The sequence below is a fragment of the Tricharina praecox genome, assembly GCF_024521635.1.
Source record: "Tricharina praecox strain CBS 144465 chromosome Unknown BZA05scaffold_3, whole genome shotgun sequence".
Taxonomy (NCBI): Eukaryota; Fungi; Ascomycota; class Pezizomycetes; order Pezizales; family Pyronemataceae; genus Tricharina; species Tricharina praecox.
The window spans coordinates 1,684,180-1,712,023 of record NW_026250405.1 but is presented as its reverse complement, the minus strand read 5'-3'; the positions used below and the strand labels follow the sequence as shown (position 1 = coordinate 1,712,023).

The 27,844-nt window shown below is 56.0% G+C and overlaps 6 protein-coding genes across 6 annotated transcripts; 3 read left to right on the top strand and 3 right to left on the bottom strand.

Moving 5' to 3' along the window:
• Positions 1-1,014: 1,014 nt before the first annotated feature.
• BZA05DRAFT_428743 (uncharacterized protein) lies at positions 1,015-2,123 on the top strand (the record flags this gene model as incomplete). Its single annotated transcript, XM_051486103.1, has 3 exons — positions 1,015-1,076; positions 1,119-1,348; positions 1,382-2,123. The coding sequence occupies 3 exons, from the start codon at positions 1,015-1,017 to the stop codon at positions 1,870-1,872; spliced, it is 783 nt and encodes a 260-aa protein (XP_051343202.1). The 3' UTR covers positions 1,873-2,123.
• Positions 2,124-4,696: 2,573 nt separating this feature from the next.
• On the bottom strand, positions 4,697-7,591 carry BZA05DRAFT_348465 (eukaryotic translation initiation factor eIF2A-domain-containing protein). The gene is made up of 4 exons (XM_051481233.1): positions 7,375-7,591; positions 7,096-7,291; positions 5,492-7,034; positions 4,697-5,416 (listed from the first exon to the last, which is right to left on the bottom strand). Exons 1-4 carry the CDS (start codon positions 7,433-7,435, stop codon positions 5,021-5,023), a joined length of 2,196 nt encoding a protein of 731 aa, XP_051343201.1. The 5' UTR covers positions 7,436-7,591; the 3' UTR covers positions 4,697-5,020.
• A 3,159-nt stretch (positions 7,592-10,750) lies between these two features.
• On the bottom strand, positions 10,751-14,114 carry BZA05DRAFT_424108 (kinase-like domain-containing protein; the record flags this gene model as incomplete). The annotated part of the gene is made up of 4 exons (XM_051485901.1): positions 10,751-11,060; positions 11,112-12,909; positions 13,022-13,331; positions 13,572-14,114. The coding sequence occupies 4 exons, from the start codon at positions 14,112-14,114 to the stop codon at positions 10,751-10,753; spliced, it is 2,961 nt and encodes a 986-aa protein (XP_051343200.1).
• A 3,192-nt stretch (positions 14,115-17,306) lies between these two features.
• BZA05DRAFT_169055 (uncharacterized protein) lies at positions 17,307-18,099 on the top strand. Its single transcript, XM_051479182.1, has one exon. The coding sequence runs from the start codon at positions 17,524-17,526 to the stop codon at positions 17,983-17,985; it is 462 nt and encodes a 153-aa protein (XP_051343199.1). The 5' UTR covers positions 17,307-17,523; the 3' UTR covers positions 17,986-18,099.
• Positions 18,100-20,120: 2,021 nt separating this feature from the next.
• BZA05DRAFT_387656 (uncharacterized protein) lies at positions 20,121-21,006 on the top strand (the record flags this gene model as incomplete). Its single annotated transcript, XM_051482604.1, has 1 exon — positions 20,121-21,006. A coding segment is annotated over exon 1 (658 nt), but the record flags the coding sequence as incomplete, so codon positions are not given.
• A 5,079-nt stretch (positions 21,007-26,085) lies between these two features.
• Positions 26,086-27,474, bottom strand: BZA05DRAFT_441858 (uncharacterized protein; the record flags this gene model as incomplete). Its single annotated transcript, XM_051486699.1, has 1 exon — positions 26,086-27,474. One exon carries the CDS (start codon positions 27,472-27,474, stop codon positions 26,086-26,088), a length of 1,389 nt encoding a protein of 462 aa, XP_051343197.1.
• Positions 27,475-27,844: the final 370 nt, after the last annotated feature.

The window sequence follows — 27,844 nt, the reverse complement described above, 5'->3', positions numbered from 1 at the left end:
CGGCGTAGGAGCACATCGCGAAATTCCCTGTTCATGCAGGGCAGGAAAAGATGCTGTCAAAAAAGCACCCACCTAAAGCTCGGAGTCCGAGGTAACTAGAGTAGCAGACTCAGCTGAAAAACGCCCGCCCATCGAACGTCAAGCTTAACAAACGGACTTTCCCTGCAAATTGCCGGTAGTAGATATGGACTGCTTTCCGATCTCCCATTTGCAGAGTCGCCGGTACAGGAGAATTTCGTTCAGGATCCAGCTGAGAGCGAATCAGACACTCGAGCAGTTTTAGTCTCGCTTCCAGGGTGATTGCTTTTCTTTTGCCGCCGCCACTATTATTGCTCAGTCTGGGTAACGTAGGCAAAGTCGGTAGAATCCACCGACAAATCAGGCACCACAGGCCGTGCCCCGTTGGATCGCCCGGTCTGCTTCTCCCCCCAAATCTGCAGTTGGACTTACCTGACTTACCTGTGCACAGTAGAGTAGTTGTTGCTCGAGACAACAGGCAACAGACAACGACAACCCGGGGGGGCGGTTGAAGAAGTCATTATTTTATAAGGTGGAGACAAGCCCGAAAGTGTTCTACCCAGGAACGTGCACAAATGTCAGCCCCCTCCCTACCAAGCTCGACATATTTCTGCACCACTTGAAGGAGGACGATCGAGATAGAAAACCCTGATTACCCGAAATCGACACTCGACTTCGCCCACCCACAACTTGCGACAGAACGACCCGAACCAAACTTCAACCCCAACCATATCGGCGCCTTCCACTCTCTTGCTCACCAATCCAATCCCGCAATTGATACCGACTGCGAGCCCCGTCGTCCGTCGTCCCGTCTGTCCGGCAACACCCAGTCAAGCCACAATATATCGGAAAGCTTTGACCACCGTTTATTTTCAGCCTCTGCATCGGACCAGGCCCGACAAGGCAAGGGTTTTCAGCTCTCCAGAGGTGATCTCGATCTCGATCGCGATTCGTTCCGTTCCCGATTCGATTTAACGGATACCGCAAATTGCGCGCATGGAGTACCGACGCAGCCCGACCCAGTCTCCGTTTGGAACGCCTCGCGACCTCGCCGGACAGTCGAGTGCCGCAGGCCCAAGCGGTAGCCGCGGTGGTGGTAGTGGCGGTGGTGGTGGTGGTGGTGGTGGTGGTGGTGGCAGTGGGCGGCCCGGAGGCGCGGGGGGCGCTGGCGGCGCGTCATCTTCCAACAATCAGGGTCCAAAGTTCGACATCCTGCTCTGGTACCCACAGTATCAGAGTTGCCTCCGGTACTTTGTCGAAGTCTCTCAGCACAGCTATCCCTGCCAAGCTCTGGCTGCATTCATCAACATCCGTTTGCCGTTCCAACGCGGCGGCAATCCACTACCACAATTGAGCTCTCAAGGAGGCGGACTCGTGCCTCCACGCACAAACTCTCCACACTCGCTGTACCGACCGGCGTACGCCTCGGGATCCGGATCCGGCGGCATCGGGCCCGCGCCCTCCTCGCCGATCGCCAGTCATCCGACGGTGTCGCAGTACGGATGGGTATCGCTACACCCATACATCCGGCGACTGGTCGCTACGGGCTTCGACGTGCCCGCGATCCTCCACGGCTGGTTCGGCGACGATTGGGTGACCGGCGTGGGACCGCTGCACGAGCAGGAGCGACGGAATTATTTATTCGCGGCGAAGAGCGGCGGGTGGGCAGCCGTGAAGAGGGACTACGACGATGTAACGGACGAAGCGATCCCGTACCTAAAGCCGCTAGGGAGAGTCGATGACGGCGAGATCGAGGCTGCGGAGGGGTCGTGGTCGAAATGGCTAGCGATGGAAGACTGGATGTTGGGATCACGGGCGCCACCGCACGAAGAAAACGAAGACATGGTCGGATGATGGCGGACTGTTACGGATTTATTGTTATTGCGGTTGTTGTTATTTTATAGTGGTCCGCTGTGTTGTGCTGTGCTGTGTGCTGCGTTTGTCTGGCCGTCCAGACATCGTGCCGATCGTGTTGGAGAGCTAATTGTGAGCGGGGTGTTTGGTCTCTTTGCGTTAGCGAGGTACATTATATTTTCTTGGCGAAGGGAAGGTTGCGACGATGCCAAAGTGAAGCGTGAAGCGTGAAGCAGAAGAGATTCCAGCTGGTGACGGTTATGTGATATGCGGTGGACGTGCGTTGTGACGGCCCACCATTGCTCTTATAGTGGTAGTCCACTTTCGCCTCCCGCCACCACCACGACGACGTCGTGACTCATTAGTCGGACGACTCGGCTCGACTCATCCCAAAACACTGGAGCTTAAAATTCTGCCGTCGTTTCCAGTCGCTGCCGGATCATCCGATCAATCATCCAATTGCGGCTGGTCCTGGAAGCGGCGGTGGCGTGGAAGCAAAACGCATAGTACTTGCTTTGCATCTCCGTCCCTTTGAGCGTTAAAGGCACTCGTGCTTATGGCCCTGACCCTTTCGGGCTTGTCCAAGGAATGAGGAGAGTCTATCCAAAAGTCTATTCAGACGTCCGTCGACTCCAGCTTCAGCCTTCAGATCGTGCCGCCGCACTCACGACCACAGGCCGCCGGCGTTCCAGCTCCGGGCCCACCAGCCTACAGGGGCCCTCAACCAACCAACTATTATCACAATAATCAGCATGGCCGACTTCATCCGTGCTTCTCGTGGCAGTCTAGCACAACCAGGCTACCTACACTTCTGTTCAACCAAGAGCTCAGGAGCTCAGATATCTCGACCGACGCTTTCCACCGCACATGGTCGTCTCCCGTGACTTCACTTCCATTTCTTGCCGCCCTCGAACAAGCGCATTCGACTACCTTCCAACAAGTGTCGCTAGCGCGTCAGCCGCTCCTGTCGAGGCACGAGCCGCGGCCGGCGGAGGCTCGAGACGCAACTCTGGAGGCTCGAGACGCAACTCTGGAGGCTCGAGACGCAACTCTGGAGGCTGGCATTCTCGGGCGGTGGACGCGGTTGCATCTTCTCCGGCGGTGTGTATTGTACGCATGGTGTGGCGTGTTTGCTCGTGCGTGGCTCCGCGTGGCCGATGGCCGATGACCCGTCGGAACGGATCCGAACAGAGATCCTCCGCTCGCTGTGCGTGGCGTGTACCGCACCGCCGTCTGCGGCCTATGCAGAGGATGTAAGCCTCTGCACTGGCTGGGCTGGGCGTCCCGGAAGGGAGAAAGCGTCGGCGCCGTTGCGGCACACACAGAATCTCACTCGGAGCAGAGGACGGAGGACGGTGGGTGGTGGTCGATGGGCGGATCAGAGTTAAACTTGCACAAGTCAGCAAAATATACTATGGGTACAAGTCCGGGGGGAGACGGAAGGGGTAAGTACCGCTTTTAAATCCGAGACCTCTTCGCAGAGGAGCGGTGCAGCCAGGCCATCCTCGGCTTCCTCTCCTCCACTTATATGGACAGGCAGATCCCAAAGGCCAATGAGGAAGATGCAGGAAGTGAGGTGTCCGAGTCAGAGCTAGGGAGCGGGAAGAGAGGGAGGAGGAGGGTGCTGAAGTTGAGGAACCCGGGTCACCCCTCCAGGCTGGAGGCGGGATCTAGAGGAAAGCATACACGGAGGAAAGAGAAGATGTGAGGGTTGATCGTCTATTTGGATGATGATGATGATAGAAAGAAGAAGATGGAGAGGAAGCAGAAGCAGGTAGACCCCCCAACGCTAGTGCTACCTACTAACCCCATTGGCTTCCTCCCGCCGATATGTCCACCTCTCGCTGCCTCCTTCCGCCGACAGCTCTCCCAGTACTCTACAACACCCGTTTTTCCTCCTCGCTGCAGCCCCATTCGTGGCAACTCCTTTTGGACCGGCAGGAGGCGGCGAGGCAGATTTGGGACTCGCGGCGGAATACGGACGAGTCGAGGGAGCGATTGTCATTTCCTAGTGTTATTTGTTTGGTGCGTTCATATATTATCGGGAAAGGCCAAGACGGAAGGCAGGGAAAGCTACAACGGGCCGCTCGATGAAATTCGAGTTGGACACGACACCAGTTTATAACCTACCCAACGCTTCTTCCATCACAGAAACCCCCCCCCTCCCCCCCCACGTGACCTAGCGGTCACGTACCTAGCGGAGGGATGAAGCCTGAACACCAGCTCAATTCCCGGGTTGTTTCCAAGCCATCCACCGAGGGGTGGTGAAGGTTTTTGTTTTTGTTATTGGCGGTGGTTCCCCACCTCATTTCGAACTTTTGCTAGGGTCTGGCACACTACATCACTCGCTCTGCGAGTGATCGCACATGATGCAGAAATCTTGCATCGCAGTTTCGAATGCCACATCGAGCCGCTCGATGAAGGTTGGGTTGGACAGCGGCGTGGAACCAGAGTATGTATATTTCTATGATCTAGCTTGTGGGTCGTAAGTATTAATGATTAAAAAAAACAAAAATATCAAGGCTAGTTATATCGAGCCCGTGTGTGTCTACTCTACCGGACCAAATACTCGGCCGGCCGAAGACGCTGCTCGCTGCTGCCATCTTCAGTCAGCATTCTTTCTATCAGTCAGGCTGTCAGCATTGCTACCGTCGTCGTCCTATACATTCCGGACATCCAACTCAACAGATGGGACAGTTGCAAAGAAATGTCAATCCGTCTACCTACGATGGTAGATGGGTTGGATTTGCATCAAGCAACGTCCCATCCGTCTAGATGGATTGAGTCCATATCAAGCAAAGTCCAATCAAAGAGCACAAAGCACCAGGTCGAACCACTCATTAATCTGTAAACAAACATCAGATGGAGATGGGAAAGTTGCAAGGAAATGTCCATCCGTCTAGGTGGGTTGGGTTGGGTTTGTGTCAAGCAACGTCCATCCGTCCAGATGAATTGAGTCCATATCAAGCAAAGTCCAATCAAAGAGCACAAAGCACCAGGTCGAACCACTCATTAAGCTGTAAACAAACACCATCGATTCACCCCAATCCTCCCAAATCCCCCCAGAAACAAAGAAACCAGAACTCAAAAATACACAAATTTTTATCCCACATCGTGCACATCGTCAAGAACGAAAAAGAAAAAACATCTATTGGATCTCCTCCTCTGTCTCGGCAATGACCTCCTCGACAATTTCCTCGACGACAGCGTCCTCCTCGTCGGTATCCTTGACGGGCGGGGTCCATCCGACCTCTGCGCGCTCGCGCTCGAGCTCCTTCTCGACGCGCTCGCGCCACGCGATCCACTCGTTGAGCAGCCTCTTGCGCGCCTCGACCACCTCCTTGGTCGCCGTGTCGCGCTCGAACTCGTCCTCCTCGTCGAACTGCCGGGAGTACTCGCGCAGGTTCTTGCGGATCGTCTTTTGCTCCTCCTTGCTGAGCATGGTCGGCGGGCGGGGACGCCACAGGAACTGGTTGAAGCGCTCTATGTGCTCCTCGCGGAGGAGGGCTCCCTTGAAGTCGTAGAGGTGGTAGCCGTTCTCCATCTGCAGTCACAGTCACAGACAATCATCAGTATATCCGCGGCGAGACAATGCGGGGGTGGAAGAATCTGTACGTACCTGGTGCTTCCATGCACTAGCACTAGTAGCCACGTACCGTCCAGTGGGATCCCACTCGACGTCGGTAACACCGTAGTGCTCAGCGGTCGACATGAGCATGATGTTGCAGGCCAGCTCTTTGTTCGCGGGAACCTTCTCCTGCTTCTGCTTCTCACCCTCAAAGTCCATATCCCAGAACTCGAGCTCGAAGCTCTGCTGCGAGTGCACGGTGGCGATGACCACGATTCGGCCCTTGGGTGCCCAGTAGATGGCGTTCGAGTTCTTCTTCTCAACCGTCTTGGCGCACATCCACTCGCCGACACCATTCTTGATCTTCTCGGGTGCGTAGAAGTGGACATTGGTCTTGGGTGCGACGATGGCGCCGGCGACGGCCTCGTCAGTGGTGATGAACACGAAGCGGTCACCCTTGGGCTCCCACGAGAAGTTGACGACGACCTGCTTCAGCTCAACGATCTCGACGGGGATGTTCTTCTCGGTGACACGGAAGAACTCGAGCGAAGTGTAGTTGGACTTCTTGGTCTTGGTGTGACGGTCGACCTTGACGCAAAGGTATTTACCCTCGCTCTGCCAGTGAAGCTTGCAGTCCGAGACGTTGACCAAATTCCGTGTCCGCACGATCTCCCTGCTAGGGATGCTCATGAGACCAGCCCTGGCGGTCTGGTTGTTCATCTCGGGAGTCCAGTAGCAGAAGAGCTGCTCGGCCTGGGGCTTGCCCTTTCCGGCGACGGGAACGGCCGGCTGCCACTCAAAGTCGACGACACCCTCAATCTTGATGGATTTCTTGTCGAGCAGCGTCATCTCCGGAGTCTGGTATACCTGGACGGACTGGCCGGGCACGACACGCGCAACGTACTTGTCGTCGGACGACCATTTGAAGCTGGGCCACGAGATCTTCTTGCGTCCCTTGTCGGCGGACTCGGGGGTGTCGATGCTGGCGAACGAACGGACGACGTTTCCAGTCTTGATATCCCAGATGATGAAGTTCTTTCCATCCTCATCGACCGACAACGGGAAGTTGGGCGGGATGACATCGGGGATAACGATCGGCTTGTTGCTCCAGGTGACGAGATACCTCTCGTTGGGCGAGTAATCGACAAGGTTCACAAACGGATGCGCGAACCTCCTGATCCTCTTCCAGCTCGCACCACCCCACAGCTGCACACCCTGGGCATGGATCGACGTCAAGTACGTTCCCATGGGGGACCACTGCACAAAGCTCTCGGTCCAGTGCACGCGATCCACCACCTGTTCGGGAGCATCCTTCTTCCTGTTGAGGAACACACCGACGCTCTCGCCCCGGAACATGATCATCTGGTCCCTCGCGTTCGGCTCGGACAGCCACGAACGCAGGTGCTCCTGCTCGACGAACGGCTCGATCGGCGGCTCCTCGTACTCCTCTTTGACCCGGCCCTCGCGCCCAAAGTGCTCGATGTCCGTGAGCTTGTTGATGTAGATGGTGTGTTTCTTGTCGAGCGCCATGCCGTTGAGCTTCTTGCACGCCGCCTGCGCCTGTTCGGGGGTCTCGTACTCGACGAACGCATACCTGCCATGCACCATCAGCACCCATCGCCATCACCGCCACCACCCCCATCCATCAAACTCACCCTTCAGTCTGCCCGGTCGCCTCATCGATGGGCATAAACACGCTATCGGGCTTGACCTTTCCGACGTCGCTCAACTTCTTGCACAGGAACTTGACGAGCTTGGGCTTGTTCTCCTCGGTGACGCTGGGACATCCGTCGACGACCACGAACGTGTCGAGGCCCTCGTCGAGACGGACTTCGTACTGCTCCTTGAGATCTGCCGGAGTTCATCAGCCCTTGGCCCTCCTCAATCACCCAATCCTTGCCCCGTCCTCAATCGAGAGAGATGATAAAACCCACCAGAGAAATCGATCTCCTCCTCGAGGTCGCCATCCTCCTCGTAATTACTGTGGGGCGCCATGATTGCTGCTTGCAGCTCGCGGTTCTTCTCGATTTGATCAATTCGTTGATTGCTCGCTTCGTTGATTTATCGATTCGTTGATTCGTTGATTCGTTGATTCGCGGGGATGTGGATAGCGGCGGTGCGGTGCGGGGCGGGGGTGTGTGAGTGATGGTTACAAGTTGAAGTTTAAAGTGTGATTTTTTTTTGCCCCACACAACGCACCACCGCACAAACGCAGTCAACAAAAAAAAAAAGTGCCACAATTGAAAAATACACACAGCTGTGAGTCGAGCGCTTGTGTCGGATGGGTTTGCTGTCTACATCTCGGAATAGGGGTTCGAGCGCTCGATTGATCATTTTTCGTATTCAACTTCTGACTGTGGCGAGTGAGCGGCGTGTGTATAGAGAGAGAGAGAGAGATCTTCAATTTATTTCGCATGCAGCCTATCTATCCAGACTATGGCGAACCATCGCACTCCTTCCCTAAAATCGCATCGCTGCACCGCTCGTCAGCGAACAGCTCCGCTATTGACCACCTCTCATTCCTTCTATTTGTCTGCTTCCCAACCTTCGCCCATACCTTATGGCTTTCTGCTGGCTTTCTGCCGGCTTCTCCACCGCGAGCAGTGTTAGAAAAAGTGCTCTCGCGATTGCTTGGTTGGTTGGTCTATTACACCACCAGCTTCTTGATCCACTTCAGGTGTTATTTGGCGCATTGGCTGGGAGCGACTCGGGGGTCTTTTCTGGGGGCCCCTTACGTACGTAGTGTCGTACCGGAGGTAGGTAGATTCTTGGTCCGCGACAATGACCACTGATATGTATGTACCTAGGCCTCTCTCCATTTCTCGTCGCTGATCCGCCTCTCGAGATGTGCCAGTAAGATGCCGGATCGGAAGGGGCGTCCATACGGTATCCGTCACCTTGCCGGAGCCATTCTATGTACCTACTCCATGTTGTCTGTCTGGCTCTTCCGCCGCGAGTTTGGCTCACCCATTTCATTTGCTATTTCGTTTCCTTCTATACCTCGTGGCGTGGGCGGGACACCACCGGAGCTCTCCACTAGGTACTTGATTCTGGCACGCCATTCCCCTGCTTGGATGGCATGGCATATTGCTGGCCAGGCCGACGTCGAGGGACCTCATTCGCAATATCTAGGTATTGCTGCCTGGGCCGGCGTCCGTGAAGACGGTGCCACGCTCCAGGGTCTGCCGCCGTTTCCAGCGCCCTTACGATGGCAACAATGGCAGCGCACTCCGCGTCGTAGTTGTGTAGGCCTCTTGGTCTTAACCTATACATATGGACTTTGTCCCCTCGCCAGCTGGCCGGAACTCGTGCCTCTTCCCCACCCACACCACTGAGCACCGTACCGTACCTATCCGCATGCTCAAGCCGCGGTCCTCCATCCTCCATCCTCCATTCTCCAACCGCGATCCATCTGTCCACACATATGGTGAGCCCGGGCCGAGGGGTTTCCGCTTCTTTTCTTTCTTTGCCGCCCCCCGGGGGTCTGCGATGACTGTGGCCGCTCCGAGTTTGGCGGCTCCGAGAGACAAGGTGAGGCTTCGCACAGGACTGTCTTGTCTTGTCGTTTCACGTTTTCCAGACTTCCAGACTTCCGCTCAGTCCCAGCCAGTCCCAGCCATACCGGTACCGGTAGGCTTAGACGTTTGCCTATGTATCTAGTGCGCTTGCAGACTTGATGTGATGAGCTGGCTGGCCAGCTGGCCTGGCTAGTCTTGTCGCCTTCTGGCATGTATGTAGGCTTGTTTATGTAGGCTAGCGGTTCGTAGAGCGTACATTATGGACGTATCGCCTTGCTCTGTTGTTGGGGGAGGATAGTCTTCTTCATCATCGTGTGGTGGTGTGGTGGTGAGCCTTGCTTGGGGTTGAGTTCCGCATCACTCCAGATGCCTACCTACCTAGCCTATTTAGCCTACCTAGCCCTCGAGTTGCGTTCCGAGTTGCGGTCCATTGAATCTGACCTCCCTTCCGTCTCCCTTCCATCTCCTTTCAGTCTCCATTCCGTCTCCCTCCCGTCTCCCTCAACTGTCTGGTGAATCTAGTCCCAGTTACCTTTCCTTTCCCGTGTCAGCAGCATCATTGAAGCATGGCTTCGGTCTTGTCTGTACTCCGTAGATATCGAAGGCCACAGCGTTGCTGCCGCCGGCCTGCCATTCCGTTGCAAACATTGCAAAGTAGGCTGCGTTTCCTGGCTGGATGGGATGGCTGGATGGGATGGATACCGACTCCTCGTCTTTTCTGTCGCCTCGGGCGGCGTGGAGAGTAGGTATGTGGCATGTGACTCTGTCTGTTATAACTAGTGCGACGATCACGATTTCTCACACCACATCCGCCCACGACGATCATCACGATCAAAATTCAAGAATCGACAAAATCCCCCTCCCCCATGATTTCATTACCGCACCCCACCCATGCAAAACCCCCCAAATACCCCAAATACCCCTAATACCCCTAATACACAAATACCCAAAGACCTCACCAACTCCGTTCCAATCTAAGAAACAGACAGAAACAGACAGACAGTACTCAAACATCATAGCAACACAATCCTCCTACAACCCACAACCCACAACCCTCCTTCAAATAAAGCAAGCAAGCAAGCAGAAACAACGGAAGAAACAGTGGAAGAAAGAAAGAAAGAGAAAAGAAAAAAACCCAATGCCAATGAATGCTCAGTGATGTCCCTTCCTTATGATAAAATGCAACCACCAACGACCCAGCCACCCAGCCAGCCACCAAAGTAAAAAGTAACAAGTAACAATATTCCTCCCCCCATCCCACCCCCCATCCCACCCCCACATTCCCCACATAATGCCCCTTCCCTTCCCAACTCCAACTCGAGACTCGAGACTTGAGACATCTACAAAAGACCATCCCTCCCCCCCTAAGATCCCCCTCCCCCCAGAGATCCCCCCGCCCGCCCGCCCAGTCAAACAAAACAACAGCGGGTATATCACACCCGCAGGCAAAAAAAAAAAAAAAAAAAAAGAGAATTGTTCAAGGAAACAATCTCGAATAATAAACAGGAAACAGGTAGGAAACAGTCAATAATCAACAGTAAACAGTAAACAGGTAAAAAAGAAGAGGAAAAACGCCTTCCTCCCAGATTTCGTCACTTCATTTGTTTAGGGGTGTTGATGAAAGAGAAGGAGAAAAAAACAACCCCGCTGCGATAAGATGAAATTGAACGACACGGACATAGACATGCACATAGGGGATAAACTCACGCATGCACACACGTACAAAAGGAATCGAGAGTATACGGTGGAAGAGGCGGAATAGAATCGAAACACCTGGTGGTGGTGGTAGTGTTTAAGCGTCAGCAGCCGGCTTAACGGTGCTAGTGCTGCCGGAAGCACGAGTGAGATGCCGTGGGCGAGTAGCAGTGCCCCTCTTGATAGCCGCGTCTTTAGCCTCGTCGCTCTTCCGCGCCAAGTCTCCAACCATGACGCTCTTTGCGCGTCTAGGTCGCCGCGTATCCTTCATGACGAAGCCACCCTCGGAATCGGATCCGCTATCCTCGTCGTCCTCTTCGTGCTGGAATAGTAGCTCGCTCATCTTTCGTCCGCACGACTGGGCCTGCATCAACCGGAACCTGTCGTCGTCGTCGCCGCAGTCGAAGCTATTGTCAGGCGGCGCGAAGGATCCGCGACGCGAGTAGTGGCTGAGGAACATGTCCGACGAGACCGAAGACGGGTCGGTTGCGATGCTCGGGAAACTGGTGGAATTCGTGAGACTGGATCCGGCAGTGGTAACGAATCTCTCGTCACTAGAGGACGAAACCAAGGCGGCATGACTCTTTGGGGACGGAGGATCAAAGTATCCGCGCGAACGTGATCCCATGGCGATCGGAGGAGTCGGATAGTCTCTCGCTGGATGGTAGAAGCTCTCGCGCGACCAGCCGTCTGGGGTTCGGTAAGATGATGTACATCGTTGGCGCTCGTTTTCCTCAAGCATCATCCGCTGGTTCTCCTGGCCGTACAGCCGCTGCGGGGATGCGTCGTCATCGGGACTTGGCGGACACGGCTGATCCAACTGATCGTCATCCAGATCGACCTTGCCCAGTCGACGTCTCGCTTGCTCCTGCTCCTCGCGGCGATGTCGTTCAACCTTCTGTTTCATGTTCGAGTCAGGCGACTTGGGGCAAATGTTCAGCATCCCATTCTCCACGTCGAGTGGCTGGTAGATACTCCTGAGCTGGGGATTGCCGGTGGGCAGTGTGTCATAATCCGGTCCGTTGGCTTTGGGGTGGAGGGCATCACTGAGAACTCCCCTCGCCGTCAAAAGACCGCTGTCGTCGTACATGGACTTGTTCCTGCCAGCGCGCGCAAAGTCATCGCTCCTTGTACCACGCACCACCCTCCTCGAAATCGAGGGCGACGCGAGAGCCGCCGTGCTTTCCGCCTTGAAAAGGTTCGCAGGGGTGTCGTCCTGAGGACTGGTCGGAGGCGCTTCGGTCGGAGCTCTGTGATTGGCCCTGACGGAACGACTGGGATCGTGCGAAACCGACGAGTGGCGTCTCAAGATGTTGTATCCGAGTAGACTCATCGACTGCTTCCGTCTGAGCCGCTTGTCGGCCACAGGTGGAGCTTGTGCTTGCGTCCATTGACTGCCCGTGACGCCCGAAGACCATTGTTGATCATGAAACTCATTCTCGCCACCATTCTGCGGCGCTTGCACGGTGACTGTATCGGAGGATCCTGAATTGGAATTTGTGCCGCTTGGAGCTAATGGATTCAGCGTTTCGTCTTCTCTCGGTTCCTCCACGCCTCCCATCCATTGCAATTCTTTTTCTGGATCACCATCCTTATCGGTAGAACTAAGAAACGTCTTCTGCTGACCTTGCTTACTACTGCCGGCTCCGACACCACCACCACCACTACCACTGGGAACGTCCGCCAAATGCTTCGCCTTGGAGTCGCGCATACTAACCGTGCTGCTCCCCCTCTTTCGCAAAGTCTTGACCCAACTACCAGCGGCCTTGCGGATAGCGGTTTTCGCCCTGTTGACAATACTCGGAACTGAAACGGCCGTCTCGACATCCTCGCTGGTGACCTCAATCTTGTTACCCTGAGAAGTCTGCTCCGGATCCGTCTTGTCCACCCAGCCGATGGGATCCTTGATGCCCTGGAGTACCCAAGGGTGACGCTTAACCTCCTTCAACAGGATCCTCTTGCTGGGGTTCTTGGTCAGCAATCGCTTGATCAGATCGCGTAGGTCTTCGTCAACGGCCTCGGTTTCATATTCCTCCAATTCCTCGGGCGTCAAGATGTGGTCGGGCGCCAACTCTGGCTTATGTGGCCGGATCCGGCGCAGGGGAATGACGAGCTCCTCTTCGGCGATGCATCTGAATAGCTTGAATTCGGACTCCGCCATGAAGGGGAGGCGCCCGAAGATGAAGCAGAAGAGCGTGATTCCCAACGCCCAGACATCGATAGCACTCGTGATCGGAACCTTAGCAGCGGCGGCATCTGAGACCAGGCATTTTTCAGTTAGCGGACGGAGACCCAACAGCAGCGCGAAATCTTAAAGTGCATTACGATACGTGAACAGATGAAAGGATAAAAAAAGAGCTCAACTCACCCATTGAGCACAATTCCGGAGCAAAAAACGCCGGGGTTCCAGCCGTCTTCGCGAGCTCCAACTCATCCTGTTCGTATCCCGTGGGCTCGTCCTCTTCGGTTCCTTCGTCGGCATCCTCGCGCATCGGCCTTCCCAGGAAGCTGACACCGAAATCGGAAATCTTGGTGACCTGGTTGTCATCCCACAGCAGATTGGCGGGCTTGATATCTCGGTGGATGATTCCGTTCCAATGCAGGTGGTCCAGACCGACAACAGTATCCCTAAAACATCGGCGGGCTGCCTCGATCTCCATCGCCGGAACAAACCAATCCTCCTCATCCTCCGCCAAACTGATGACCGAATCGCTGTCCGACGTCGGTTCGTCCGACTCCACGTCATCCGAGTCAGACGCAAACTCCAACGACCAGAAAGAAGTATTCGTCCGTTTCCGCCGATGCTTCTTCCGCTTTCCATCGTGCTGGCTCAAATTACTCTTCTCGTTCGCGGCGGCGGACTTCGCGCGTGCAGCGGCAATCTCCCGCTTGAGGCGTAGACGGTCGCGACGAATCACATCGGTGTCGCCGGTATTCCTCCAAACGACCTCGCCCTTGACAACGAATTCTAACACGAGGTAGACCTTCTTGCTCCGGTCGTCGTCGATGACTTCCAGAAGCCGCACGACATTCTCATGCCGTATCTTCTTCAGGATCGCAATCTCGCGGCGGATCTTTGTTTCGGAGCCCTCTCCTCCGTCGCCCTTGCGACCCAGCCGCGGGCGGCCCTGCGAACGCTCAACGATCTTGATGGCGACGTGCTCGCGAAGGATAAGGTCGTACCCGAGCTTGACCTTGCCGTGCGTGCCGCGGCCAATCTCGTTGATGATGGCGTAGTGGTTGATCGTCTTCCTGCCCGATATCGGGTCGTAGTCCGTTTCCAGCTCCTTGGTTTCGCGGACCTCTTCGGCGCGGTACTGCGAGGGGTGTAGGTGCTGCTTCTCGGGTTCCTCGGTTCCGTCGAGCTGCGGCAGCAGTTGGTGGGATGGCGGTCGGAACAGCCCTGGCGACGACAGCGGAGTCGGAGGTGTGGAATTGCGGCTCACAGCGTTGAAAGGCATCGAGTGTATCGAAGCGTTCGACGTCTGCCGCGAGGTGTTTGTGGAAGTCAGATTCGAACAGTCGCCACCACCGCGATTCTGGTTCTGGCGATAGTGTACGTGGTGGGGATGGGTCTGGGTTTGGGTATGGTGGTGGTGATCGTCGACGGGTAATGGAGGTAGTAGTGAAGGCGACAATTGTGGTAGGGGCTGGAGTGTGGGTGGAAGCGGCAGTAGCCGGTCGTTCCGGGTTGGTGCGGTGCTCCGCATTTCTCGTTCTTCACGATCGTCGTCTTCTCAGTCGCATTCTGTGCTGGAAGGGGCGTTCAGAGTCTTCCGGAAGACAGGCGCGCACGATGCCTGACCGGGTCGCGGACGACTGGTGTCCGTGCGAACGGGAGGCGGGAGGCGGGAGGCGAACCTTCAACGGTCGATGCGTGCCGGGGGAGGGAGGGGGGCGCTATGCAACAGTCCGGGGGACCTGTCAGTTACACCTCTCTCTCAGTTGCTATTCCTATTCGTCTTCTTCTCTCTCTCAGCTCTCGTAAAGACGGCCCTCATACCCACAATGGAACGGTCCGGAATGGACGTTTGAGTCTGGGGAGGGGGGGGGGGGGGTGGATGATTTAGGATTCTAACCTTTACACCGGCGGGAAGCGATGCGATGCGAGGCGAAGCGAAGGGGGAGGGGGTTTATCGTTATCGTGAGACCGTTGACGTCGTGATTCGTAACCAGGTTAAATAGGTATGCACGGGGAGGAGAAGATGACGAAATCTATTGCAGTCGCTCGAAACTTTTAGCCATCGCTTCTTCTTCTGCTTCTTCGTCTTCGTCTCGTTTCATTCATCTACTACAGCGCGGACAAGCAGACAAGCAAGCAGGACAGACGTGCCGGTGATGGCGAGCAGCGGGTATGTATAGTAGGCAGGTAGCGGAAGCGGGAGGAGCAGGAGGAGGAGCAGAAGGAGCAGGAGGAGTAGGAGCAGGAGCAGGAGCGGAACGGGAATGGATCCAGCGACATCACAACGGGTAGGCAGTCAGGCAGACAGACAGGGCAGCAGGCAGAATGCGCGCGCTGCAATAAAAACGGGCAAGCTTCCTGCGGACCGTCTGTGGACTGTAGATAGCCAACCAAACGTTTTAAAGTACCTGATGCAGGATTGTATTTAGGTTGTGCGTAAGTTCGAACAACGGTAGCAACCCCCGACGACGACAACGGCGACGACAACAACAACAACAGTGCTGCTGGCCCGACAGGCAGGCAGATGAGGACGAATAGAGTGCAGAGTGCGATACGATTGATACGGGCCGATAAAGAAAAAAAGAGAAAGCAATTGCTCCTTACCAGTGGGTGCGAAAGCTGTATGTAGCGGTAGGGGATAGGCAAGTAAGTAAGTTGAGTAGGTAAATATGTTGGTAGGATCGCGAAGGAGGAGGGGTTTGGTCGTTCGGTGCGGCCGTGTGGTTGGTCGTAGTGGGTCAGGTTGGTGGTTGGCCGGTCGGTCGGTCGGACGGTCGGTCGGTCGGTTGTTGGTTTGGTTGGATGGGTTCGGCTCGTGGAATTCCACGCTTCGGGGCCGGGTCACAGCTCTCTCAACTGCTGGCTGAGAGGTGGAAGAGGTGGTAATTGTGGTGGTGGTGGTGATGATGAGGAGTGCGGGTGTGAGTGATGTGGTCGGAGGGGAGATCGGATCAAGTACTCTTGAGGTGAGTGAGTAAATCAAGGGGGGTAGGGGTGGGGGTGTGTCGGTGGTTGAGGTGGTTCGACAGGGCGGATATTGTTTAGATTCCTCCCAACGGTGGCGGCGGTGGCGGGGGGTGGGGGGGGGGGGGGTGGATGTGGTTGTATGAGTTACAACGATCGTGCGTGTGTAGCGCGAGGGTTTTGGGGAAGTTTCGGTGATGTCTAGCACTACCTACTCTATGGATACGTAGTGGCAGTGGTGGTGGTGGTGGTAAATATGGTGGTGGTGGTGGTAAATATGGTGGTGGTGGTAGTAAATGAAAGTGGTGGTGGTGGTGGTGGTGGATGTGAAGTGGTGGTGGTGGTGCCCTCTGGTGGGAGCGAGTTCGTTCAAGGCACAGAAAAGCCGATCCATCGTCGACGTCTCATCCGCACACATTACTTTTTTTTTGCTTCTTCTTCTTTTTTTCTACTGCACTTGAAGATCTCGGGCTTGCATTCGAAGACGGACAGACACAGAGAGACACGTTCGACGAGCACATACGATGCTTTGGATTTAGAGGAGAGCAGTTAAGCAGCGAGCACGCTTCTCGAATCTCGCTCCGCGCAGTCTCGGACCAGGGCCGCAGGATACATACGGCAACACCCTGACGATATGTACTCTACATACAAACGGTGCCCTGTTTCCCAGGAATCATAATATGTACTGTTCATACTCCCGGTGTCTCCATGTAAGAGTACATAACAACTTCTCCTTGACGACGATGAATGAACGTTCTGCCCAGAAAACCTGCGCGAAATAATCGAACAACCAAGCCCGCACCGAGCCTAGCTGGCTGCAGATCGTGGGCGCTGGAAGATGTGCGATGTGACAGGACCGAACAGCTGAGGCATGAGGGTGGTCCCCCGGTCAGGGCTCGATGGGGGGGGGTGCGCTAGGGCTAGGGTAGCTAGTGTAGAGTAGAGTGGCTGCTGTAGGAGCTAACCACTCCAGGCTAGGAACTAGGACCCACGATGATGCTGATGGCGGTGATGCTCCGAGGAGGAGAGAGGAGAGCCCAGCAGAGTCGACTCTGGGCGGTATGCAGGGTACTGCTTGGTCGGTGGAGATGCGTACATTACAGCACGCTACGGAGACATATCGTGCCTAGCGCAAGGTGCTATGATAGTTACAGAAGCCGACGGGGAGGAAGAGGAACACTCAGCAAAGACCAGAGAGCCGCCCTCCACCACCGCCATCGCCGGATATCCATCTCACTGGAGCCGCGGAGTTGGCTGGCCGGAGCTACCTGGTATCTGTATGTATGGAGCACTTTTTTCCAGGTGCTGCTTCCCTCCCCCCACGCAGGCACGAAAGATGGTGCACTCTAGGCGAGGAGAGCCACAGCTGGCAACCGGGTCGAGTGCGTACTAGGCAACGTGTGGGTAAGAAGTATGTAGAGTAGAGTTAGGTACCGTAGATGGAGTACCGGAAGGCAAGTACCGGAGGTAGGTGCTAGAGTACCGTAGGTAGGGGTTAGTGGGTGGGATGAGGAGGAGGCAAGTGCTCGATGTCCTTACATGTGTATGATATCCATACGCAGAGTCACGGGCGGCGTGCAACGAGCGAAAGCGGGCTGGAGACGAGCAGGAAGCAGAGACGCAGAGACGCAGCGGAGGGATGGCCAACCACTTCCCGCTCGAATCCCTTCCGCGTTCGTCTGGGACTGCCACGGCTGTTGCGTGATGTGATGTGATACGATGTGATGTGTGCTCGTCCTCTCTTCGTCTCCGTGTGTGTGCGACCGACACGACCGACACGACACACCCCGACCGACCGAGTGCGTGGCCCGTCCGTCTGTCCGTCCGCGTTTCTGGCTGTCTGTCCGCTTGCTGCTGCTGCTGCTGTGGCCGCAGCCCAACCAAGCAGGAGGGGCAGGGTGGGAAGCAGAGCGAGCAAGCAGCGGTCAGAAAGCAAGCAGAGCGAGAAAACAGCAGCAACAGCAACAGCCAGCAAAAGGAGCGGCAAAGCAGCAGCAGCCAACAAGCGGAGCGGGAAGGCAGCAGCAGCAGCAGCAGCAGCAGCAGCAGCCACTGACCAACCGAGCAATCAACCGGCAGAAGCCATCGACCAGAGCAGGAAGCAAAGAGCGTACGAGCACTCTGGAGTAGATACGGTTTCTGTCCACTCCGCCTGCTGCCCGTCCGCAAGAAGCACTGGCGGATGAAGCTTCCTCATCACAATCATCGTCGTCATGATCACCATCATCCCCATCCTCCTCATCACCATCTCGTCTTCTCGGTGGGCATCATGAAATTCGACTGACTGGCCGCTAGCCGCTACTCTGCAACCGGACCAGCGTGCGTCACCGGTAGATGTCGAATGCGGCTATACATGGGATGTAACGCTGAACGCTAAACATCGAGCACTGCCGTTGCGTTGCGTTCGTTGCGCGTCAATCGTCCGTCACCCCCAGCAGCAGCAGCAGGGACGTCCGAATCCTGCTCGGTGCCGGTGCCCTCACGTCCACGTCCACCCTCCCCCTCCAGAGTCCACTCTCCACCCCGCCGCCCGCTGGCCTCTGCTTCGCGTGCCCGATCGCCGCACGCACCGGGCCGGCCTTCACTACGGTGCGGTGCCTAATCGCCACGCGCCACGCGCCACTCCCCACTCCCCCAACTGCGATCACGCCCGTCGATGCCGATTCGTCCCAGCTTCGCACTGTGGATTCCCCCGCATCTACCATTTCCCTCTCCTCCTCCTCCTCCTCCTCCTCCTCCACCTCGTACATACGGTACTCCTCTCTCCTGCATGTGCACTCTCCGCATACCTACCAGGGGTCTTTTGCTCGTGTGAGTGAGTGAGTGCGTGTGGGAGAGAGAGAGAGATTGTGTATGGTGTGTGTGCTCTACCCAGTTGCCGGCCCCATCGCCTCCCACACCGATACCGACACCGCAATTCCTCTGCTCCCTCCTGCATCTCACGATAGTTGTTGGGGGTGGATGAGAAGGAGTAGAAGGAGCAGTACCGTAGCGTAGCGTCCTTTTTTTCTTTTCCTTCCTTCTGTTGCACTTTAGTTACTCTATGCTACTTTACTTTCGCGCGGCGCGGGGTGCAACCCAACCGTGCAACCGTGCAACCGTGCAACCGTGCAACCGTGCAACTGTGCAAGCCTCAAGGTTGAAGGTGATGTGTGTGTCGTCTTTCATTTATTTTTCTCGACTGTGGGCCACTGGGCCTGGGTCTAGAACTGGCCGACTACGAAGGTTCAATCGTGTCGCATCTGCCGACACCCACCCCCCAAGGCACCCCAGGACTCCAGGGAGCGACGCTCACGATAACCGTTGTGCCAGACAGCAGAGCAGAGAGCAGAGCAGAGACGTTGAGTAGAGTGCGGAATCGACCCGTCAGGTTACTCAACGCAAGCAAAGCAGGCAGGCAGGTAGGCAGGCAGGCAGGCAGGCAAAGCAAGCTTCGTGAGGAGAGGAGAGGAGCCACCGCCCCCCCTGCCACTTCCCCATTCCCCACAGCGCATGAAGGATGTCGGTCGGTCGGTCTAGTACCGTGAGTGAGTGAGTGAGCAAGCAGCAGCCTGCAATTCTGGGCCGTGTCCCGTCCGTGGAGAAAGCACTCTTGCATATCATCATGTCCACTCGCAATGAAGACGACGAACGAGCGAGCGAGCGAGACGGTCGACGGAGGGGAGGGGAGGGGGGGTTAACTACGTGCGGGGAGGGCATCGTATCGTGCCATCGCCCATCGCTTTTCTCGTCGAGATGCCGTCCGTATGTAGCATAGGTACCATAGAGTAGGTACGCTAGTTCTCCCTCCCAGTGCACTGCAGAGTGCACGCTACGCTACGCTCACGAGCAAGCGTGGAAGGAACCGGAATCGGAACCGCGCTGCCTGAGGCCTCCCTCCCTCACCCTCACCCTCACCCTCACCCGGATATATGTAAAACCCACGATGCTGAGCATGGTGTTTCTCACGATAACTGACGCACCTGCCACCGTGCACCCACCACCCACCACCCACCGCACCCACCCCCGACCCCCGACCCCCGGCCCCGCGGAAACCTGCGTCCCGCATCCTGGACCTGGAAGGATGGAAATGGCGAAATCTAAAATCCGCCACCAGCCAACCATCACGCCGGCTACTGGGGAATGGAAAACAAGCTCTTCTAGTCTTCGCCACGTACATAAATGCGACTCCGGCTCTATGTCGGCTTCCGCCGGGTTTCCGCCGGATTTCCTTGGAGGGGTGAGGGGAAGGGGCGCGGACGCGTGCTGGGGATGGAGGATGGAGGATGGAGGATTCCCCTCCAGGCATGGCCGGATAGGAAAAAAGAATTATCGTGAGTCTTCTTGCTGTGGTTGTGGGCTTGTGGGCTTGTGGCAAGAGCGAACAAGGTTTTCCTCTCTCCCTCTCCCCCTCCCTCTCTCTCTCTCGGAATACCGTATGATAGGTCTGCTATTACGGAACGTGTCATTTTTTTTGTGGTTTTGTTTTTTGTCGTTTTTGTTGTTTTTGTTTTTCGGTTCATGTTTCAGGGAAGCTTCCTATTCGTCCTGGACTCTGGAGTCCGTGTCCGTGTCGCTGCTGCTGCTGCTGCAACTTTATTTTCACTGTGACGAGTCTGGCTTGAGTCTGGCTCGAGTTCAGTCGAGGCCTACGGGCTACGGGCTACGGGCTACTGGCTATTGGCTACTGGTTACTGTTTTGCTGTCAGTGGTGATGGTGGGGTCGGTGGTGGCAGTGGTGTCAGTGGTTGTGTCTCGGAAACTGGACGGTGGATATGGATATGGATGGGTATTGTCGACGTGGTTGGTTGGTGGTGTGAGTGATTGGCATGAGCGAGCTCTCCCTTCCACCTTCTCGCTGGATGATGGATGGTGGATCGTGAGCAAAGCTAGAGATTCGAGCGCCATGGATCACCGTGGATCACCGGTGATCACTTGTGACAACTTCTACATAATGTGGTACACCGGGCAAAGCCTAAAGGTCTGCGCCATTCTACAGCTTTACGGTAGCAGGTATAAAGTACTAGTGTACTCGTGTATAGCACTGTGTGGTACTGTATTACCGGTAGGTATATCAAGGGGAGGGGGATACCTAGAGTAGATGCACGTCAAGTTTAAGAAAGGTACTCTGGAGTTGAGTACATACCACGACCCTCCTCCTCTACTACATACGGTGCATACATACTTGGCCTCCAGGAGATGGAGGTCTCGCGGGCGGGTGGGGGGAGGGCATCTCTTGTTTCCAAAATTCCGGTAAGCCGGGGAGGGGAGTGGAGGGGGGTGTAGGGGCATAATCTCGCGCATTTGTTTCCTCTGTTCACTGGGCAGTGGGCAGTGGGCAGTGGGTATGCGCGGAGCTGGTGGGTGGATGTCCATAGTACTCCATAGTACTCTACAGTAGAGTAGATACTCCTACCGCGGCAGAGCTGTGGATACTGGATGACTGGATGGGTGATACACAGTGAATCAGTCACTGGCAACGTCTCGAGCCCCTACTATCCAGCTTCCATAGCAAAATAGAGTACGGTACCTACTCTAATAGCACGTCGCACGCCGACTCGCCGAGAGGAGTGGAGCGGAGAGTCGGGAGCAGGGAACCTGGAAAGCTGTCTCATTGTCTCAGTGTCTCATTGTCTCAGTGTCTCATCGCACGCTCGCACGCACTCTCGCGGGTCTGCGCGATTTACTATGTCAAGGGCTTCGTTCGGTTTACACCGCAATACAACCGCAACCCTACCCTGGGCACGCATCCTCCGTGGGCTCTATGTAGAGTATGTACTACAAATATAGAGTAGAGCATAATACCTAAAATGCTGTGTATGTAGATGCATAACATACCGGTACATAGCAAAGGTAGCACACGAGTGCCCAGTTCCCATCTTCGCTTACCGCCTGTCATCCATCCATCCCTCCATATCCTCCCTCCATATCCATCCATCCACCCATCCATCCACCCACCCATCCATCCATCATATGCATATCCACACCCATCCATATATCCACCCATCCATCCACATCCACCGGGAGAACCTGACGGCTGTTATCGCCGTGCGTCCGTTTCGTTTCGTTTCCCTCGCCATCCCTCCCATTTCATCCTTTCCTCCCATCCCATTCCTTCCCACCCCTTCCGCCGCCGTCAATTAATGGACACCTTCCTCCACAGCACTGGCACTGGCACTGCCATTCATTGAAACAAACGCACGGCCGGACAAACGCCCATGTTTATTTGTTAAACACCGCTACACCTGGGTACTATATTATCGACTGAATCCGCGCGCGCGCCCACGAGCGAGGGAGGGCGCGAGGTCGTGTGCGATGTCCACACCGATCGCGATCGAGTACATAGCGTACTCTGCTCTACTCTAGGTGTGTACCGGTATTTACGGTAGGTACTCTATGGTGGGTATGGTATGTATGGTATGGCAGGTATGAAGGTGTGTGTGTGTGTGTACGAGCCGAGCCAGGTGGATGCGCATTGCGGGTTTTTGCTTTTTCACGTCGCTCTTTCCCTCGCTCTTTCCCTCGCTCTTTCCCTCGCTCTTTCCCTCTCCTCTTTCCCTCTCACGTCGGCAGCTGGAGGAGGAGCAGGAGGAGGGGCAAGAGGAGGGGCAAACGGGCGAGAGCTGGCTATGGAGATGAGCGTGGTGGTGGTGATGCGCCGATGCTGCGATGGTGCGGTGGTGGTGGGGTGGGGGGATCGTCATCATCATCATCATCATCATCATCATCATCATCATCGGCTTGCACTCTCGAGTCTCGAGTCTCGCTTCTTCTTCGTCGGCGGCGTCGCGTAGACGTCGAGAAGGCGTAGACGTGTACTCTAGATGTGATCTGCTATGTACTCTACTCTGGTATGCTAGTGCTACATACATGTCCCAACTCCACCGCACTATCATACATACCGTACCGTATGTAGAAGTATGTATGATACTCTTGAGTGCTCCGCCCCCTGTCGTGAAGGGGGATTGTCTCGGGCCGATCGCGGTCGCGGTGCTGGACGCGGTGGACGCGGCGGAGGGCGGTGGATGTGTGTGTGTACGGTACTCTATATACTAAACCATGTCCCCACCGTCCGCCGAGACATCTGTCTGTCTGGCTGACTCCTACATAACTCCGAACTCAAGCCTTGGGCCTTGAGCCTTGAGGCGGTGGGCGGGCGAGCTGACGGGCTGACGGGAATGGGATGAAACATGAAACACACGGGTCCGGAGTTTGAACAGGCACTGCAGACCCCAGAGTCAGTGCAGACGGAGATACTGGTGTATTATTCTACAGTACCGGTATCTATGCTATACTTGGCGAGCAGCGTTAATTACCTCAACAGCAAAGTCGTTTTTTGCAGTTTCGCAGTTTCGCAGCTTCGCAGCTTCGCGGGCGGAGGTTGTGCAGCAGTGTGCGTGTACGGTACCTCGTGCGCGGCGGAGGAGGAGGAGGATTCCTTTTGTTTCCTTTTCTTTCCGGTTTCTTTTCGGTTTCTTTTCGGTTTCCTTTTCGGTTTCTTTTCGGTTTCTTTTCCCTTTCCTTTTTGTTTCCTTTCCCTTTCCTTTTTGTTTCCTTTTTGTTTCCCCAGCCCAACCCACCCCCAACCCACTCCCCGACCCGCATCTCGCCGCAGCGCAGTGATGTAATCTCGCATCTTCCTGCTTCCTTCCAGGGAGAGAAACATACCTGCCCCTCTCCCCTCTACCACCCCCCGCACTAAGGTAGCCAGACAGCCAGACAGCCAGACAGCCAGACAGCCAGACAGCCAGACAGCCAGACAGCCAGATAGACCAGATACGATACAAAACCAAACCTACACACAGCACGTCCAAAAAAGCTCAAAAGCTCAAAAAAGAAACTCCCCAAAGAGAAACGACCGATCTCCGCCGCGGGGCCGATCGATCACTCACGTACATATCATTCATACATGGCATACATGGCATACAGGGACATACATGGACATACATACATACGGCTACATGGACGGGTGGATCCCGGCGGGCTGGGTGTGTGAGAGAGAGGGTGGGAGTGGGAAGGGTGGAAGGGAGGGTGGGAGTGGGGGTGGGAGTGGGGGTGCTGGTGGCGGGGGAGGGAACGACTCTGGACTCAGGCTGATGCAGCCAATCGATCGTGAGATGCTCTACAGGTAAAGTACTCTACATACTCTACTCTGCCGTACTTACATAGAGAGAGAGAGGGAGCGGGTGGGGGAGTTGGGTGAGTGGAGGAGGGGGTTGGCAACTTGGACTGGGAGTTGCAGCATTGCATGCAGGGCCGACCGACGGACGCAGACGGTGACGGAGACGGAGACGGGGACTGCCCAGCCCCGGACAGGACAGGACAGGGCAGAACAGGGCGGGACAGGGCGGGACGGCCGCGAGATGCAGTCAGCTCTCTCTCCCTCTCTTACCGTTCCTACCGTACCTACCGTACCTACCGTACCTACCGTACCCCCCCACCCTGTGCGTGCGTGCGTGCGTACTTACCGTGCCGTGTCGCGGCGGTATCTGCGTATCCGGAGATGTAGGGAGGGTGCTGGTACGTAGAGTACTCTACCATCGTGCTATTCATATCTACAGTACACACACTCAGGACTCAGGAGTCAGTTACACCGCCCATTGCCCAGGAGAAGAGACGAACACCTGGTCCGTGCGCGCGCTGATAAATCACTATCTACTGGTATCTAGAGTACCCATCGACCTACCCATACACCTAGGTACTACTATCTATACACTCCAGGTAGGCATGTATGAGGTATGTACTCACTTGCCCAGGACCCAGGTAGCCCAGGCACCAAGTTATAGTAGTAATCCACTCATACCTCCTCCATCCATCCAGAGCACCCCAGAGCATCTTTAATCGCGCGCGCGTCGTGTCGTCGTATTGTACTGTACATTTCGTCGCCTGGCGCGCCCGCTGGAAAAACATTTGGCGGGCCCCCCCGGGTGATAGGATGGGATGGGAGATAAGATCGATCGTGCCATCCTGGCCCTGCCTGGCCCGGGCCCGGGCCCGGTGGGCGGTGGGAAGGAATTGCGAAATACTCCCCCCCCCTCCCCCCGAGCTCCGTGGACGGTGGATGGTGGACGGTGGAGTCTGGATCAGTGCGCGCGTAGGTAGGTAGGTATGGACTGCTGAGACGGGCGTTTAGTTTGTAGAGTAGCTACGTGGTATGTATGTGTATGTAGACTTGCTCGCTGGAATCGGTTGAGCGGTCGAGCTGTCGAGCGGTGGGCACTGCGAAAAGAGAGGAAAGATGACACATATACTCATCACACGGTGCACTGACGAAGTAGGTACATAGGCACCCCCGTCGAAGAAGAAGGTGTATCACAGTCTATCACTCACATATCTCCCTCAACAATGCCGCAGGATATTTCAAAGCTGGTTATTCGTAGCCCCGAAGCCAGGCAATCTTGGGGTTTCTCATCACCACCACTGATGTGATGTGATGTGATGTGGGCAGGCGGATCCCAGAGGTTGTCGAGGATGACGCAGCAAGTGAGGGCTCTGAGTGGGAAGTGGAGTGTGAGTGTGTGTATTGCCATGATGTAGCCAGGCCGCATGCAATTATTGATCAAACCAAAAACAACTTGCGTCGCAATTAGCACCTCGCAGAAAGCTACATTTTATAAAGATGGTGGAAGATACAGCCACTCGCTATTATCTTATCCTAGAAGGCAAGGAGAAGTAGCCGTGTGCTCTACAGAACACCAGTTTATAATTTATGAAACACTACTTCCATCACGGAAAACCCTCCCCGCATAGCCTAGTGATCACGTACCCGGCGGAGGGCATTTGAACACCAGTTCAATTCCTGGGGGCTTCTAAGCCACCCACCGGGGTGGTGAAGGTTTTTGTTTTTGGCGTTGGTTCCCCATCACCTCAGTACGAGCTTTTGCTGGTGTCTGGCACATGATATCACTCGCTCTGCGAGCGAGAATCCGTGCCAGAAGTAAGTAGCAATCACAAAAGCAGCAGCAGCAGCGCATTCCTCGCGGCCGTCGACGTCTCCACGGGCCATGGCCGCTCACTGCTCACACACCATATTCGTGCGCGCACATCCGGCCATGGACATACCATGTCGTATGGGAGTGAGAGATTCTGCATATGTAGAGGAGCTCCAGTCCGGAGAGACTGTGGAATAATTGATTATCAGCCAAAACATCCTCTTGTATATGACACCATCTCCACCTGATGTTTGTTTACAGCTTAATGAGCGGTTCGACCTTGTGCTTCGCACTCTATTGATTGGACATTGCTTGCTTAATACGAACACAATTCGTCTGGACGGATGGATACTGCTTGACATGAACCCAGCCCGTCTAGACGGATTGACACTTCTTCGCCACCTTCCCATATCCATCCATCTCCTCATCCGCCGTTTCCCATCCGACCGAATCCACATCCGCATCCTCGTCGTCCTCGTCGTCCGCCTTAACCTTAACACTCCTCCCATCCTCGTCCAGCTCCACCACCCTGACTAGGCCGGTACACACCGTCCCCATCTCCGCCGTCTTACCCTGTCCGCACTCATCCAAATCCAACGACGACACCCCGTCGGCACTCACATCCACCTCCGCATCGCGCAGGGGCACCACCCTCGGCGTCGCCGGGATCTCCACATCCGCGCCCGTCTCCGCCGCATCCACGCCCCCCAGTACCCCCCTCCTCCTCCACCGCTTAACAAGCACATACGCGCCGACCAGCGCGGCCACCGCCGCGACGCCGACACCACACCCCACCGCCGCCTTCGCACCCGCCGACCACGCACGCCGCCGGCGCTTTGGCGAAGCCACCACCGGCTCCGGCGGCGGCGGCGGCGGGTACGAGTCCACCCACCGCCGCTGCGCAACGGCGTACAGCGCTACTTCTGCGGGACTACCGCCCACGGCCAGGATAACGTCGCCGGGCAGCAGGGTCGCGGCCGTGATGCGCCACTGCTGGCCGTGCGTCTCTGCGCGCGGGGTGAACTCTAGGGACTTGGAGTCCGCTGTCGCGGCTACGCCGGCAGCGTCGAGGGAGATGATCGTCCCGTCGTCGGCTGCGACTACAGCTACGACGTCCGGCACCCCCGCGCCGAGGGAGGTGTAGCTCATCCCGCTGAGATCTAGCACGCCCGTCGTGGTGTTGGAGACCGCGAGGATTTTCTGCGTGTCAAGTAGTGTCAGAGCTGCAGCACCGCCGCCGGTGGTGGTGTTTAGCAGCCCCGGCACTTCGAACGCGCGCACTTTTGCTGCGATGAGGTCCACGAGCACGATGACCTCTTGGCCGAGCAGGAGGAGTTTCCCGCCGGCGGGATCGGGCAGCGCGGCAGCAGCAGCGGCGCCACCGATGGATTTGATGGATTTGCGGAGCCAGCGGCCGGCGGGCTCCCAGTGAGATGTGGGCGAGGATAGTGGGTATGCATAGCCCATCAGGTTCTGCGAGCCGCCGATTAGGTAGATGCTCTCGTTGTTGCGCGCGAGGATTGGGTGCAGTGCCGCGTCTGTTGGTGGTGGGGGGAGGAGGGTGGTGTTGTCGTTGAAGTTGGATGTGTTGAATGGGGATAAAGGACGGCTGTAAAGGTGGGGCGCGTGGTAGGTGTACACCGTCTTGTGGTCCGGGGAGAGGAGGACCGAGGCTGTGGCATTGGCTGCAGCAGTGGTAGTGGCTGTGGCGGTGAGGAGCTGCAGAAGTAGCAGCAGAGACAGCAGCATCGTGAGGGGGGCCATTGTATGCGTGTGCTAGAGGGAACGGTGGGACGATGGAGATGGACGGAGCGGGGGAATTCCATGATGGACTGGCCTCTTCTCAAGGTTTGGAGTTTGGAACTCGATGGAAAGGAAGGACGAAAGGTTGAACGGAAAAGCTAGATAGATATCGTATCATGGGAAATCACTCGGCATTAAATGGGTTTGAATAATTGTTTCAGAGCCACGACGACCGTCATGAGCATGAACATAATATGATCGCACGTTAAGGGTATGCATACCTACAGAGGCATCTCCGGTAAAGGGGGACTTTCAGCTCTCAATGTTGCAGTGCTTCACTGCCCCGGAGGGAGAACAGAGTGGCTTTGTCCCCAATGACGACGCAAGCTTT